At 40.2% G+C, this 17,260-nt stretch overlaps 1 protein-coding gene across 6 annotated transcripts in view; it reads left to right on the top strand.

The window, feature by feature from the left end:
- INO80D (INO80 complex subunit D) overlaps positions 1 to 17,260 on the top strand; it is a 65,135-nt gene that overhangs the window by 9,387 nt on the left and 38,488 nt on the right. For 4 of the 6 annotated variants that reach the window (XM_032354535.1, XM_032354534.1, XM_032354537.1 and 1 more), the window contains exons 2-4: positions 10,123 to 10,215; positions 10,321 to 10,567; positions 15,637 to 16,385. In XM_032354535.1, coding sequence (XP_032210426.1) covers positions 10,350 to 10,567; positions 15,637 to 16,385 — 967 coding nt within the window. In that variant the 5' untranslated portion in view covers positions 10,123 to 10,215; positions 10,321 to 10,349. The remainder of the gene's footprint in view (positions 1 to 10,122; positions 10,216 to 10,320; positions 10,568 to 15,636; positions 16,386 to 17,260) is intronic. The other 2 variants (XM_032354538.1, XM_032354539.1) reach the window with 2 other exon arrangements.

The raw sequence follows: 17,260 nt of genomic DNA, 5'->3' as shown, positions 1-17,260 counted from the left end.
TACGTACTTGTTAAAAGATTTTATTTGTTTGTTTGAGAGGGTAAGCGAGAGAGCCACGGGGGGACAAGAGCAGGAGGAGGGAGAAGCCGCCTCCCTACTGAGCAGGAGGCCCTGTTCATTGCGGGGCTCCATCCCAGGACGCGCAGACCATGACCTGAGCCGAAGGGAGCGGCTTAACCTATTGAGCCACCCAGGCGCCCCAATACCTTTTTTTTTTTGTTAAAGATTTTGTTTTTTTATTTGAGGGGCACCTGGGTGGCTCAGTCATTGAGCGTCTGCCTTCGGCTCAGGTCATGATCCCAGGGTCCTGGGATGGAGCCCCGCATCGGGCTCCCTGCTCAGCGGGAAGCCTGCTTCTCCCTCTCCCACTCCCCCTGCTTGTGTTCCTTCTCTCACTGTCTGTCTCTCTCTCCCTCTCTCTGTCAAATAAGTAAATAAAATCTTTATTAAAAACAAAGATTTTATTCATTTATTTGAGAGAGAGAGCACGAGCTGAGGGAGTTGCAGACGAAGAGGGAGAAACAGACTCTCCGCTAAGCAGGGCGCGCAGCGTAGGGCTCTACCACTGGGATCCTGACCTGAGCTGGAGACAGACACTTAACCCACCCAGGAGCCCCTCCTCTCTTCTATGTCTTAGAACAAATGTTAAGGAGTGAAGGAGGCTCTGTGAACTTCACCTTTGGAGTTGGGGTAAAGAACTTCAGTTGTAGGAGGCTACATGAACAAATGAAGAAAAAAAAGTTTTTTTTTTCCCTGAGATCTGCCTTAGTGCTTTTGTTTTAATTAAAAAGAAAAAAACCCATTAACGTAAAGACCAGATGAATAGTTGTTTCCAGTTTATACATGAAGTGATTTTGATATTAAATAATACTCATTTAGTAGGAAGTTCGATTTTGAGGCAGAGGGCCATTTTCCTCCAACATTTGTTACTTTTTATGGTATACAGAGTGAGTCTGAGTACAGTACAGGATTGGAAATATTAAGTATGAAGATTAAATTGAGCTTTTTTTTTTTTTTTTTTAAAGAGAGTGAGAACACTAGCAGGGGTAGGGGCAGAAGGAAAAGGAGAGAGAATCTTTTTTTTTTTTTTTTAATATTTTATTTATTTACTTGACAGAGATCACAGGCAGGCAGAGAGGCAAGCGGGGTTGGGGGTGGGGGAAGCAGGCTTCCCGCCAAGCAGAGAGCCCGATGTGGGGCTCCATCTCAGGACCCTGAGATCAGGGCCCGAGCTAAAGGCAGAGGCTTAACCCACTGAGCTACCCAGGTGCCCCAAGGAGAGAGAATCTTTTTGAAGATTATTTATTTATTTACTTACTTGGCAAAAAGAGAGATCACAAATAAGCAGAGAGGCAGGCAGAGAGAGATGGGGAAGCAGGCTCCCTCCTGAGACTGGATCCCAGGACCCTGACTGAGATCCTGACCTGAGCTGAAGGCAGAGGCTTAACCCACTGAGCTACCCAGGCCCCCAAGGAGAGAGAATCTTAAACAGGCTCCACACCCAGCACAGAGCCTGATGTGGGGCTCAGTCTTAACAGCCCTGACTGAGATCATGACCTGAGCCAAAATCAAGGGTTGGTCACTAGACTGACGGAGCCACCCAGGAGCCCCTAAATTGAGCATTTAAAAGAGGGATTTGAAAATGAAGTGTTGATTGTTCAAAAGGAGGATGGAAAGAATGATACAGAGATAGCTTAAGATTTTTAAGTTTTATTTATGAGAGAGAGAGCGCGCGCCCACATGAGTGGGGGGGGGTGAGCAGACTCTGGTTAAGCAGGAAGTTGGTTGGATGCTGCGGGATCAGGCTCTGAGCAAGGCAATCCCTTAACCAACTGAGCCAGCCACGTACCCGGCATTCTTCTATATTTTTTACACATTATTTGCTGAATAGGCATTGGGTACCATGTTATATGGTACCTGTTTGATGTTCATGAGATGTACTGGAGTATTGAGAAACTTTCAAGTTTCTAATTGTACTTTCTCTTGCTGTGTGACTGTGGCTCTTAGAAATTATTGTATAGACTATCTGAAGTTCCAGTTTAGCAATTTTTTAGAAAATCATTTAATGATTCCTGAGTGAATCTAGTAGTAATGTTTGTTTTAGGTAGAGCACCAGGAATTAAGAGTTACTGTCACAGAAGCTATTTATGTAAATGGCTATATTTGTGGAGCACCTATTAACTTCTGGGCACCATGCTAGGCCCTGGGATATAGTGATGAACAGAAAATTGCTTGTCACTCTAGGACCTTTATGTTTTAGGTGGGAAGACAACAGAAGAATAGGCAATTAGAGTAGAATGTGATGATTGCCAAAACGTGGGAAAAGCGTGGAGCACGGAACTAATGTAGCCTTTGGGAATCTGCATGTGGCCATGACTAAGCTGGGTCCTGCAATATTGGCCTTGGGCTGGCCAGAGGTTGGGGGTACACAAACAGATGTCCACTGCTGTGGGCAGAGAGGGTAGCCTTTCAGATCTGATGAGACTAGAGGAGTCTGGGTGCTGAGCTGGGGTGAGGTCCTCCAGTTGTGCACTTCCTTTCGAATGCATCTTATGGACTGTATCTTCTAAACGTGAAAATTGTGTCTTTTTTTTTTTTTTTTAATTCAAGGTGTTTTTTTTTTTTTTTAATTCCAGTTAACACACAGTTAAAAATTAGTTGTGGTTTTTTTTTTTTTTTAAGATTTATTTATTTATTTGACAGAGATCACAAGTAGGCAGAGAGGCAGGCAGAGAGAAAGAGGAAGGGAAGCAGGCTCCCCCCTGAGCAGAGAGCCCCATGCGGGGCTGGATCCCAGGACCCTGGAATCACGACCTGAGCCGAAGGCAGAGGCTTAGCCCACTGAACCACCCAGTCGCCCTAAAAATTAGTTTTTAACTAATTTAATTTTAACACATTAGTTAAAAATTCTGTCTTTTGCTATTAAATTTTTCACAGTCTCTGAGAAAATGATGGGCTTTTCAGAAGTGCTTAATAAACACTTGCCATGAAAGCTAGAGTCTTGTGGATTTCACATAGTGAAATAAATTGAGTCAAGTTTATTAACTTTTTAAATAGCATATTGATTCTTTAAAAAGTAGATTATAAAAGTAATGTGTTTATTGTAAAAAATTAGATAATACATTTGTTTTATAATTTGGGTTTTATTTTGATAGATTTTACTATATGGAATTTACTATATGGAATACTATTTCTAGTTAATGATGGTGGAGTACTGACATTTTTGTTCTCTCTAAACCAACTAGAAATAATAAGGAGCATGAAAAACAGAAAAGCAGCTCATTGTTTGATAACTAACGAAATCTTACAACCAGAGTATGTGAATTAGTGCAGGTAAGTGCAGTGAAGATTGAACCAAGACAGGAGGACGACAGGAGAATATGAACTCCAGCAAAGTGAGGGCCCAGCTTTCTCCCAAGTGGCTGACCCACCATGGGAACAAAACCAATAAGCCGCATATGTGGAGTGGCCAAGCTGGTGTGTACATTGGGCTCCCTGAATTAGGGACCGTGCAGTCGTACGAATTTTGCAGGGAGTTTAGAGTAGAGGAGAAACTGGCAGCAGGCAGCCGTACAGCGGCCAGTCTTGGTCAATTGAAGAGAAATAAAGCCTACATTATCGTCCCCCGAAAATCTGTGGCATGTGGGCCTCTGTGACTTGGGGAGATGAGTTCAGCATTGAGTCAAGCTTCAAGGGAAGAGTGTTGCTGAGAACCATTTTCCAGAAGCAGCACAGCACGTGAAAATCACGAACAGAGTTCCCTATGGTGGAGGGTGACTGTGAGGTTGGGAGTGAGGTCTGGCTTCGCTGAGGCAGGAGTCTAAACTAAAGATGAGACACAAAAGCTCTAGAAATCAATGATAAGGCACAGGAAGAGATAAGAGTGAACCGATGGAACGAGGTTACAAAATAAAAGAATCTAAGCATTATAGAAATGAAGGTCACTTTCAAAGCTCAGATACACACTCTAGCTGGGAATCATGGAGGTAAGCTCGAGAGATTTGAGCAATCCAAAATGGAAAAAAGTAAAAATTAAGAAAGACTAGAAAGTAATAGATATGAAACAGTGAATTTAGCATCCCAGTAATTGATATCCCTGACATATAGAATCATTGACGCAGAAAAATTTGTCAAGACAGCAAGAGTTTATCACAATAAAAGACCTGATATTTTAGAATGGTTTCTAGTCTTTTTTTTTTTTTTTTTTTAATTTGAGAGAGAGAGATCACAAGCAGGCAGAGAGGTAGGCAGAGACAGACAGAGAAGGAAGCAGGCTCCCTGCTGAGCAGAGAGCCCGATGCGGGGCTTGATCCCAGGACCCTGAGATCATGACCGGAGCCGAAGGCAGCAGCTTAACCCACTGAGCCACCCAGGTGCCCCGGTTTCTAGTCTTTCAATGTAAAGACTATTGTTGGGTCAAAATGGAGGAAAAAAAAAAATCAAGCCTCCTATAAAATAAGAGACTGGACTTACAGGCTTTTCCATTTTGCAACATGTGGAAAAAACTACACAGTCACTAGAGAAAAAAATAGGACCCAAGAATTTTATGTCCAGCAAGCTATAGCTTAATATAAATTGACACATATTTCCCAAAAAAGCCAGGGCTTAGTGCTCATTAAGTCATCCCTGCAGGTGGGGACTTGGGGGGTGGTAGGGCTGGAGAAGGGAGGGTAATTATAAACTATTGAGTCAAGAGATGAGTTGAAAACTGAGTTAAGGGGCTCCTGGGTGGCTCAGTTGTTAAGCAGGTGTCTGTCTTTGGCTCAGGTCATCCTGGGGTCCTGGGATCAAGCCCCACATCAGACTCCTTGCTCAGCAGGAAGCCTGCTTCTCCCTCTCCCACTCCCCTTGCTTGTGTTCCTCTCTTGCTGTCTCTCTGTCAAATAAACACATAAAATCTTAAAAGACAAAATCTGGGGATGCCTGGGTTACTCAGTTGGTTAAGTCACTGCCTTTGGCTCAGGTCATGATCCCGAAGTCCTGGGATCAAATCCCATATTGGGCTTTCCCTGCTTTGCCGGGAGCCTGCTTCTCCCTCTCCCTCTGCCTCTCCCCCTGCTTGTGCACATGCAAATGCACACTCTGTCTCTGTCTGTCAAATAAATAAATAAAATCTTGAAAAAATATGAATTAAAATAATTGGTGATTTGGGGCGCCTGGGTGGCTCAGTGGGTTAAAGCCTCTGCTTTCGGCTCAGGTCATGATCCCAGGGTCCTGGGATCGAGCCCCACATCGGGCTCTCTGCTCAGCAGGAAGCCTGCTTCCTCCTCCCTCTCTGTCTGCCTCTCTGTCTACTTGTGATCTCTGTCTGTCAAATAAATAAATAAATCTTAAAAAAAAAAATTGGTGATTAGCATTAAATAAATTTAAGTGTAGAACTAATATAATATTGTGGCAATGTAGAAATAGAAGGAAAAATTCAGAATTGGGGATTGGGTAGGTGGTTACAAAAATGAAAGTTTTTCTCATCATTCATAACATGAGCTCAATAACAGTCACGCTAAGTATAGCCGACCCTTGAACAGCGTGGTTTGAACTGTGCTGGTCCAAACTGGATTTTTTTTCTGTAAATACAGTAGTGTAATATTTTCCTTATGATTTTCTTTATCTTTATTGTAAGAATATAGTATATAATATGTATACATGGGAAATTTGTATTAATCAACTGTTGTATTATCAGTGAAGCTGCTGGTCAGCAGTAGGCTCTTCGTAGGTAAGTAAGGTCAAAAGATACACTTCGGTTTTTGACTATGTAGGGTGTTGGTGCACCTAATTCCTGCATTGTTCAAGGGTCAACTATATACCAATTTTCTTAGTGTGGAGTAAAGAGATGTTATCTAAAGAACATAGGCTAAATCTTCCAAAAAAACAGACTATATAGTGAAATATGTTATAAAAAATTAAAAGCTAAAAGGATTTTTAAAAGATAAAATTATGACAAACTATTTGTCATATAAACAAATATAAAATGGATAAACTCATTTATTAGAAGAAAATGACAGATTGGAGCAAAAAAAAAAATCCATTAAGAGAGGTATCTGAAAAGGTTCCAGCAAATAATATTTTAGTGAGTTTATTATTTATTCACTTATTTAGTGAATTTTTAGGTGTCATGACCATACAGTCTCTTTTATCAAATACTCAGCTCTATTGTTCCGGTGGGAAAGCAGCCATAGATAACATGTAAATGAATGAACAGGACCGTGTTCCAATGAAACTGTTTCCAAAAACAGGTAGTGGGCCACGTTTGTTCTGAAAGCCAGTTTGCTGACCCATTAGCAGAAGACTTTAAAAGGTTAATATAATAGCATGATACATGGAATAACAACATACCCTGGAAACATTCTTTTTCAAGCACACCTCTTGGACCTCAAAGAAAATATCAGCCAAATCCAAAAAGTAGAGATACGTGCAGATTGTGCTCTTTATTCTTAACTAGAACTAAAGCAAAAGAAAATATAAAACTTTGCCATCTGAGAAAATTAAATAACTCTCAGGGCAAATGAAAAATTGAAAAGTCAAATCCACATTAACTAGAAAGTACTGATAGCCAAATATCTGTGTTAGTACCTCTGGGATATGACTAAAGCAGTATTCAGAGGAAAATTCATAAATATAAATAAATTACTAACCAAGAAAAGAATGAGATAGTAAAGTAGTTCAGCCCAAGAAGTTACCAAAAAAAAAAAAAGGTAAGAAAGCAGAAAGAAGGTATTAGCAGATATAAAGGCAGAAATTGGTGAATTTAGAAAATATACATGGAGGTACTAATAAATCCAAGAGATTTGGCCTTTTTATTTATATTTTTGAAGATCTTAGTAACAATTTTAAACAGATAAACTCCTGTTGAGGGTAATCATGAACAAAGGAAGAAAACACAAATATCACACACAAAAAAACCCCACAAAAATTCTGTGTGTGAAAGCACACAGAATATGAGAATGAATCCCAGATACTTAGAAAATTAAATTAAAGTGATCATATTGCTAAATTGTGCGCAGGTAATTTCAAAACCTGATGTGCACAAAAAAGCACTATGAGGCCCAGGAACCTGCTAAGAAACATTATAACTGCAGTGCTTTTTCACTTTTTCCAGAACACAGAAAAAGGGAAAGGATTTTCTAAGTTATTTTTTGAAATATTATTTTGATACCAAATTCAGAAAAAAAATTAAAAAACCCAAGCTCTAGACGATTTTCAAATTACAAAAATCCTAAAAATTAGCAAATGTAATTTATCAAAGAATAATACACAATGGCTACATTCTCAGGATGAACTATCAGGAAATATTAATACATCAGTATTGGGAAGTACTAAATGCCATGTTTTTAACAGTACAAAAGAGAAAAATGATTTTCTTTCAAGAAGCTGAAAAAAAATTTGGTAAAATTAACCATCAATTCTGATGGGGTGTTTTTTGTTTTTTGTTTTTTTTTTTTTAAAGAAACAACTGAATAAAAACGAATTATTTGATACTTCCTTAACATAACAGGAAATAAGTCTTAACTGCAAAAGTTCGCAGGATTCCTACCATTGACTGTAAGCAATTCTCAGTTAACAGGAATAACCGTGGTCCCCACAATTAACATTATTCCAGCAGTTCTGGCCAATTCAGATAGGAAAAAAGAGATACATGAAAATTGGAAAGAAAGGGGAGATCATCAGTCTAAATACATCACAAGTGATTGTAGATCTAGAATATGTCTTAAAAGTGAAGGTTGTCTTCCATACCCCCCATCCCCGCCGCCACTCTTCTTTCTATGATTTATGAAATATTCTCCTATAGATAGTTATATTGGCTGCCCTTGTCACTTATATCCAGAGTATTTTTTTCCCCAAAGTTCATACAAGTTTACTTTAACGAAATGTACGGAATATTTAATGTTGACTAGGTGGATGAGCAAGCCAGAGAGAGTGTAAAAATGAAACAGCAGGGACTTCTAGGTGGCTCAGTCTGTTAAGTGTCCAACTCTTGATTTTGACTCGGGTCGTGATCTCAGGGTTGTGAGATGGAGTCCCATGTGCTGAGCATGAGATTCTCTCTCTCCCTCCCCCTCTCTCTCCCTCTCCCTCTGTCCCTCTGTCCCTCTCTTAAAAAAAAAGCAAAAATAAAAAAAGTATGGGTTTGCTTTGAAATATTTTCTGTCCTTGAACATCTAGACCTTTAGGGCAGTTAAATTTTTTTTTTTTTAAGATTTTATTTATTTATTTGACAGAGAGAGATCACAAGTAGGCAGAGAAGCAGGCAGAGAGCCCGATGTAGGGCTCGATCCCAGGACCCTGGGATCATGACCTGAGCCAAAGACAGAGGCTTTAACCCACTGAGTCACCCAGGTGTCCTGGCAGTTAAATTTTTAATACAACTTTTTTCCTTATATCCTAATAAACTAAAAAGGGAAAGCTCTTACTTTTGATTTTTTTTTTTTTTAAGCTTTTATTTATTTGTTAGGAAGAGAAAGTGAACACAAGAGGGGGAGTGGCAGGCAGCCGGATAAGCAGGCTCCTTGCTGAGCAAGGAGCTGAATGCAGGACTGATTCCGGGACCCTAGAATCGTGACCTGGGCAGAAGGCAGACACTTAACAGACTGAACCACTCAGGCATCCCGAAAGCTCTTATTTTTTTATATACATTGATCTCTAATTAGGTTTGTTAACTAAGCTAACACTTCACAGTTTTTTCTGCTGCAGTGAAATGCTTAAGAACAATAGAAATTCTCTATCTTTATCTCCCCAACAGGTAGAATGTAAGTAATGAGGTTAACATTTTTTAATAATTTCATTTGGTCTTAACATGCACCAGGCAAGGTAGTTGATGCATTGCGCACCTTGTATCACTTGCCCTTAGAGCAGCCTGATAACAGTTAACTATTATCCCCATTGTAGGTGAGAAAACCGAGGTGGTATTATTTATTCAAGGTAACACTAAGTGGCAGATTTTGGCAAACTTGTCTTCTGACTCCTCTAAGCATGTGTCTTGACATTTATGGATATAAGGAATTTCATATTCAGCTTTGTAAAGAGGAGTGTGTTCTCGAGTTTTCTGTCGCCATGTGTTCAAGCTATTCCATCAGCCCATCTGGATGACTTGTAGATTCTGGAGAAAGCGGGTTAAATCACATGCGCCCCCAGTAGCCCAACTTGACAAATCACTTTTCCCTGTAGACTGTCGGGTGTTAAAATATGTAAACGTTACTGCTGGCCATTCTGCGTGCGGAGAAGTAGTGGGTGCTAACACGGTTTCTTCCTTCCATTTGTTACTAAAACTCCAAATATTTCTTCACTCCTGATTGTTAAACTATTTAATAGTGTCATTGGATACAGCATGTGGTGGAGAGCCGCGCCCTGGGTGGCGGAAGCCTAGTTAGGGGACTAGTCTTTGGGCCCAAGAAGTTACGGTTTGGATGGGATCAACGTGGGTAAATAATAATGGGGATGGGACTTCTTTTTTTTTTTTTTTTTATTTTTATTTATTTATTTGACACAGAGAGATTACAAGTAGGCAGAGAGGCAGGCAGAGAGAGAGAGGAGGAAGCAGACTCCCTGCTGAGCAGAGAGCCCGATGTGGGACTCGATCCCAGGACCCTGAGATCATGACCTGAGCCGAAGGCAGCGGCTTAACCCACTGAGCCACCCAGGCGCCCGGGATGGGACTTCTAAAACAGGGATTGCCCCCCCTTTTTTGGTATTTCATAGAAACATTTGTTGCAAACGGCCAAATATTTTGCTGACATCAAAAAATGTGGAACTTCTGAGGGACATTTTAGGTCTATAGGTTCATTGCATTGGTATTGTGCGTTCCGAAGATAGCGGTGGTGTTCAGCCACCAGTAATGAAATCCAGAGACCTGCCGCCTTCTGACATTGATTTGGTGGAAGAGCCCGCTGCTTTGAGGTACTCACAGACCTTTCCCAGAGTCAAAGTTCCTTCCTGCAATTTGGAGGGGTGAGGTAACTTGATACGTTATAATGTCTCTTATTATTTTAATTTAATATTGGGATGACGGATTACCAAGGAGAATCCATCTCGTTAGGAAGGGTGATATCCTCGTATTTATTTCACTTCCCAGGTGAGCAAGCCTTTCTCGTTTCTGTTTGTTAACTAGGCCTTTTGATATTTTTGTAGACAATCTGCTTCATCTTGATTCTGCAGCATTCCAAACTGTGGTATCCTTGGGGTTCTCTTAACATTGCTATGGTGCAGAAGATTTAAAATCAGGTATGGCTGTGGGGCCAGAAGTCCCTCAGTGAAATTCTCAGCTTAAATATGCCTTACACTCTCTGATTTATCCTTTGGGTTTCTTTTTTTGTGGTGGTCTTTTAGCTGATGTTCACAAGGAATAGAGTCACGTGATGTATGAAGGGAAACATATACACTTCTCTGAGGTTGACAATAAGCCCTTGTGCTCATATAGCCCCAAACTGTGCAAGCAGCGGCGACTGAACGGGTACGCTTTCTGTATCAGACACGTTCTGGAGGACAAGACTGCCCCCTTCAAGCAATGTGAATATGTGGCCAAGTATAACAGCCAACGTTGCACCAACCCCATCCCCAAATCAGAGGATCGTAGGTAAGACTAATCATGGAACTCTGTCTTTGATTTCATCCATAGGCTTGGAATTGCCCTTTTTTGTCTCCCTCTTTTTTTGGGGGGTGTGTGTGTGTGTGTGTGTGTGTGTGTGTGTGTCTTTTTTTTTTCTTTTTTTTAAATGGGGCGAATTAAAACATTCTAGAAAATGGAGTAGAGAACTTGAAGAGTTATTTGAAAAGTAAGTTTGAGTGTGTTTTTTTGTTTTTAAATTATTGATTTAATAGACTTTTTAAAGAATTTTTCCCCTCAAAATCGTTGCTTGTGTTTGGTTTGCAGTCTTATAAAAAGTAGTTCCTGATGATGATAGAAATCTGCTTACGCAACAGAAATTACAGGAGCTACTTAGGTGTTATAATTAATGGTAATGATTTTGGAATTTTTTAATCTGTGCTTGAAAGGTAGCAAAGGGTGTGTACTTACTGAAAAAGAATTATTCAGAAGAATGATTACTTGAATTATTAAGAAGATTTACATTCTGTCAGACTTCAAAACAGTATTTGGCATTGCTCTCTAATCTTGCCTCTTTTGGTTAAAAAAGTTCCATATAAAATATGTTTAACATAAGTGGGAAATGGTATGTTCATAGTAAGAGTAGGCTTTATCACTAGGATTATGAATTTTTACTATGCTGAATTAAAAAACATGGAGATGTTTTTAGAGAGTCTTATGATACTTATCTTTCATATTCTCAGGAAAATTCATACATAATCTCTTTTTCATTTCTTTTTCTTCAGTTCTCCAGAAACCTTGTGGGTCATTGTACGATATTACAGACAGATGCACAATTACTTTCCCAAAAGTTTCCAATACTGTTATCTTTAGGTAGAAAATGGGAACTTTTTACTTTTATCTCTCAAATATGTATGTACAACCTTGGTCCTTGTTCCTATGCATAAGCAGATGTCTCCTGCATAAATTGGTTGAAAAGAGGTCATGTTTTGTGTATGTCCTGGTGAGCAGTTTTTACACTTTTACAGTGAAATAAATAAATAATTTGTGTTCATAGAGCTCCCACCAAAATGAGTGTAGATAGCATCATGTGGTGATTTGGGAATACTCCCTTGGAATTTCTAATGAGCACTTAAAGCTTCACATTACAATACCTGAAAGTTAGAAGCAGCTGCTCAGTGAGGCAAGGAATAAAATTTTAATCTCTGTTGAGAAAGGGACCACTGTACCTGGCTAAACATACCTGTCCAGCTGCTTCTAGCTGACTTAACCTGTCCATTTCTTAGTCCTGGGCTTTTTTTTTTTTTTTTTTTTTTAAGATTTTATTTATTTGACAGAGAGAGAGATCACAGGTAGGCAGAGAGGCAGGCAGAGAGAGGGGGGGAAGCAAGCTCCCTACTGAGCAGAGAGCCCCATGCAGGACTCAATCCTAGGACCCTGAGATCATGACCTGAGCTGAAGGCAGAGGCTTAACTCACTGAGCCACCCAGGCGCCGCAGCCCTGGCCTTTTTTAACTTGAAGAATTGATGAACTTGGATTCATTTTTTACTCCAGGCTCCACTGTAAACACATCTATAATTTTGTCCTTTTTTTTTTTTTTTTTTTTTTAAATAAGTTACTTATTTAAGTAATCTCTACACCCAGTGCGGGGCTCAAATACATAACCCTGAGATCAACAGTCCCAGTCTCCTCCTGCTGAGCCAGCCAGACATTAAATTTTTAAAACAAAAATTTAATTTTGTCTTAAATTTAGTTTACCACATTTGCAGTTGTCCACCTTGGGGTTTTGTTTTTTTTTTTTCTTTTTTCATTTTAGTAGAAGCAAGTACTATTTTAATAGCTAGCAGGGAGAAGTAAAATAAGAGTTGCTCTGAATTTCTCCACAATCTTAATTCTCTGAATCATAGGTCTTCACCTTGCTATTCAAAGTAATTTCCTCTTTTTAGAACAAGAAAAGAAGGGGAAGGCCTTTTGTGTGGCTATGTTGAGAGAAACTACCCTGAAGTACTAAGTTACATAAATTTTTTTAAAAAATTGGTTCAAACCAATGCAAATGGTATTAATATTTTTATTATTTGTAGGGTTGTTAGGAAATAGATTAAAGTAGACATCAGTAGGAGGTAATGTTCTTGTGTTGCCTCAAGAAATCCAGGTTGAATTGCTATAAGGTCTAGCATGTGTGTAAATATTGATAGTTAATAACTACACTGTATGACATAATGTAGAAAAGGTTGATATTCTTTTGAAAATAAGCCTTCATTATTGTTAATGCAGTAACTCTTCGGACATTTAGGAATTTGAGATGGTTTTATGTATTATTTTAGAAAACAAATTCCCAAGGACTTTTAGTTGATAAGATTATCTCATTTTGGTGGTCAGCTAAAGGAAGCTTCTTAGTATCTGATGTCTAACTTCTGGTATGTATGAATAATGCTAACTTACGGGATGCTGCCTCTTTGGAGTAGAATTGTGTTATTTTTAGTAGGAGTACTGGTATAATTAAAAAAGTAAAGTTCATTTTCTAATGTACTTGTACGGTAGGAAGCTTAAGGCTTATTACTATAGCCTTCGTTTCTCAGATAAGTGGTTATATTAAATTGATTATTTTATACAATACTTTAAATATGTTTGCTATAATTTTATATACTTTTAATAGGGTATATTTGTCAAGAAGTTTTTTGTTTCTTGTATGTTTACTATTTTCCTTAGACAGTTAAATTAAGATATCATTCACATCTGATAAAATTCACTCATTTGAAGCGTCCAGTCAGTATTTTTTAGTATATTTACAGGGTTGTGCAACTATCATCACAGTCTGATTTATAACAGTTTCATCCCTTCGCAAGAACCCATTAGCAGTCACTCCCCTGTGTAGTTATTCAGTCATATTTGCGTATCTTTTTTTTTTTTTTAAGGGCATTTCTTTCTTTCTTTCTTTCTTTTTTTTTTTAAGATTTTATTTATTTGTTTGAGAGAGAGAGAGAGACAGCATGGGCAGGGCAGAGGGAGAAGCAGACACCCCGCTGAGTAGGGAGCCAGACGTGGGGTTTGATCTCAGGACGCTGGGATCTGGACCTGAGTTGAAGACCTGAGTTGAAGGCTCAGTTGAAGACTGAGCCACCCAGGCATCCCTGCGTTACTTCTTTTTTAAACGCTGATCATAATGAAGGAAGCTGTTGTAATTCTAGCTGTGAAGGCTTTTTTCTTCTAGAGGAGGAAGTGTTCCACCAGCTCAGGCTGGGTGGTGGTAGTGCTGAGAGCGCAGCTGGAGCAGGAGGAGTCCAGGTGAGGAAGGAGAGCTGGCCTGCAGGTCTCTGCCCGCTGCCCCGCGGTGGCATGGAGGAAGCTCCGATTCCCGTGGGCGCTGCCCACGTATAATGAGCAGAAAAATTCCGTTTTCAAGTTGAATCCCATCTCATTTCGCCTCTACCAATCCTTTTGTTAATTTAAAAATGACTTGAAAAAACAACAAAAATCATGCAGCTACCCCTTGAAACTTTTTTTCCTTGTTGGCTGCAGCTTTATAAATCTATTCTGTTTCAAGGTCTGTGTGAGACCTGACCCCAGCCTGTTACGTGTGTATGTGCAGGCATGTGCACATACACGTGGTACAGATTTTCCTGACTGCCCTGAAAGCTTTTTCTTAATAGTCCTATTAAAATTGAGGCGTGTTTCTGAGAGATTGATTTCTAAGACAAACCAACAAAACCACATGTCTCTTGATTCCTTGGTGAATATGTATTTTGAACAAATATTTAAAAATTTGTCTGATACAGCCCAGTGAGTTTGAGGATTGACATTAATTACTTCATTGCCATTTTCCCGCAAACCCTGTTCTGTAGAGATATCACAGGTGCACTACAATAAAAATAGATGGCATTTTCAAATAAGTTTGGGAAACACTGCCAGACAGGTATATTGCCACCTTGAAGCATAATGCACATTATCATACAAAATGCTTTGAGAAGTTGTTCAGCAGAAGCAAACAACAAAATTACTAATTCTGTTGAAGCCAGCACTTTCCGAATTTATTTAAGCGTGGACTAGTCTTTTTATGGCCTACTTGCTGACCTGAACTGCATAAAGAGTACCAGTCTGGGAAGCACCACTTTTCTACCGGTTAAAAGCCTCCTTAGGTTTTCAGTGTGGTTTATGGGAACAACATGCATTCTGCCTTCTTATTAAGTAGAAGATTCTGTCCTTTTTAGTATTTTGAAAATACCATTGACATTACAAAAGTAACCTCATTGCTGAAGACTAGGGAGAGTCTTCTGGGCTTCGATTTTTCCTTTGAGTCTCAGCTCTGTCAGTTTCCAGATTGGGGTTTGGGGCAAGTTACTTAATTTTTATCAAGTTTAGCTTCCTCATCTGTATAAAGGGCATTATTTTAGTACCTGCTGCAGGTAGAAAACATGTACTTCTCTGGCTACTGAGGAACTCATTTCATCTATAATCCCTCTAACTAGTTTTATTATTTTACTATCTCCTTCCCTTCTTTATTCTCTCTCTCTCTCTCAGTCTGTGTGTGTGTGTGTGTGTGTGTGTGTGTGTGTGTGTGTGTAGAATATAGTGTAGACACTTGATATTTTTAGGGGTTATGTCATAAGATCGTTGGGAATCTGCAAATACTTGAATGACATTGGAATGTGTGTGTGTGTGTGTGTGTGTGTGTGTGTGTGTGTGTGTGTATATGCTACATATATATATACATATTTTTCCCCCTCCCCATAACAAGAGTTTTTAGAGATCCTTTAGACTTGATGAGTTATTTTGTGCTGCGAATACAAAGTCACAAAGCAGAGTGAGAAGCCACAGCTGGATGGTTATCCAGGGCCACTCAGTATTGCACGACTGGCTTCTGTCTGGCAGCCTCTGCACACAACTCCCCTCTTTGCTTCAGGAAAATTGCAGACATTGAGGCCTGCTTGAGAGTAGTGCAGGTTGTTGGTATTAAATCCGTGAGTGCTAAAAGTTCCTATAGTCATGCATGTTTAATATATTAGGTAGGATTTACATTTTGTACTATATAGTTTTATATTCGACTTCTCTTAGTGTATATCATGTACATTTCCCCGTGTGTGTGTGTGTCTTTTTAAAGGTACTGCAACAGCCACTTGCAGGTACTTGGCTTTATCCCGAAAAAAGAGAGGAAGAAAAAGAATGATCCTATAGATGAGGTGAAGGTCAGGCACCAGATGGATACCATGGCCTTTAGCCTGACGGTGCCCCCGTTGGCCTTGAAGATGCCCAATGGACTGGATGGCATGTCCCTCTCTCCACCCGGGGCTAGGGTCCCTCTCCACTACCTGGAAACCGAGTTGGAAGACCCATTCGCTTTCAACGAGGAAGATGACGACCTAAAGAAAGGGGCAACTGTGAGAAAGAAGTTGCAGAGCAAGTTGGCCCAGAATCGGCAGCGCCAGAGAGAGACCGAGATTTTGAAAGTCCGACAAGAGCACTTTAGTCCCCCTCCTGCGCCCTCACAGCAGCAGCCCCCGCAGCAGCACTCCCGCCTGTCCCCTTTATCCACTTTGAAACCTCCAGCGCCACCGCCACCGCAGGGTTTAGTCTGCAAGTCGCCTCCACCTCCGAACACCAGCCTACCAATGCAGGGAGTGGCCCCCACCACGCACACTATAGCACAAGCAAGGCAGTGGTCCCACAAGAGGCCGCTGCCCCTCCTGCCATCCAGTAGGGCTCCCACCGCGGACCCGCCCAGGACTGACCGGGTCCTCATGAAAGCCACAGCCTTCTCGCCACACTTCTCCTGTATAAGTCGCCTGCAGAGACTGGTGAAACTGTGCACCCAGAAACATCAGCTGGACACTGATCTGTTTCCCCATTTAGGTGAGTTCTCTCGTTTCTCAGCTCGCGTGCACGGAAGGTGCCTCCCCTTCCCCGGGAGGCTCTGTGTTCAGAACTGCCGTGTATGTCACGGGGCTGGAGGGACCCTGAGACCCCATGGTCCAGGGAAGGACTGTGTTTGGGGAGGCCATCATAAAGGCAACACGCTAGGGGGGAGAGGATGATCCTTGGTGGCCAGGATAGGGAAGTAGGAGTTGGGAAATTTGGAACGACAGTCACAGTTCTTAAGTTAGTGGTAGCACCAGCAGTATTAGAAGGCAGTTGTGTGGTTCTCTGCCCCTGTGAGCTCAGCACCTGTGTCTGATGAACTTTTCAACGTCTTATCTTAGGACTTTGGAATAATGATAGCATTGTTAATACCTGCTGACAGTTAAAAAAAAAAAAAAACTTGTAAAAAAAAAATTTCCCAAAGCAATACCTATTCATGATTCAAAAGTGAAAAAATACAGGTAAAACTTTAATGTAGTGAAATGTCTTTCCTTCATTGCTTCTGAATTTTCTTACTCAAGAAAATCTGTCCGATCCCAGGTTTATCCAGGTATTTTATATTTTTTTACTGATAGTTTGATTGTTCTGTGTTTAATTATTTCAACCTTTAATTATGGTGTGAGCTATGATTCCAACTGTAGGAAAAATCATTTGCATGACATGATAGTAATAGAAAAATAGGAAAAGGATGGAGATAGAGGAAGAAGAAATATAAATGGTCAGTAAACCAGTGAAAACCTCAATCCCCATAGCAGGTGTGGAAATGCAAATTTGCCTAACAATTGCTATCAGAGTGGCAAAAATTATATCCAGTGTTGATGAAGCGTCTACATTCCTGGTGAGTAATGTGACATTATTTACTAATTAAG

Source organism: Mustela erminea, chromosome 8 (assembly GCF_009829155.1).
Source record: "Mustela erminea isolate mMusErm1 chromosome 8, mMusErm1.Pri, whole genome shotgun sequence".
NCBI lineage: Eukaryota > Metazoa > Chordata > Mammalia > Carnivora > Mustelidae > Mustela > Mustela erminea.
This window is presented reverse-complemented; position numbering and strand designations above follow the sequence as displayed.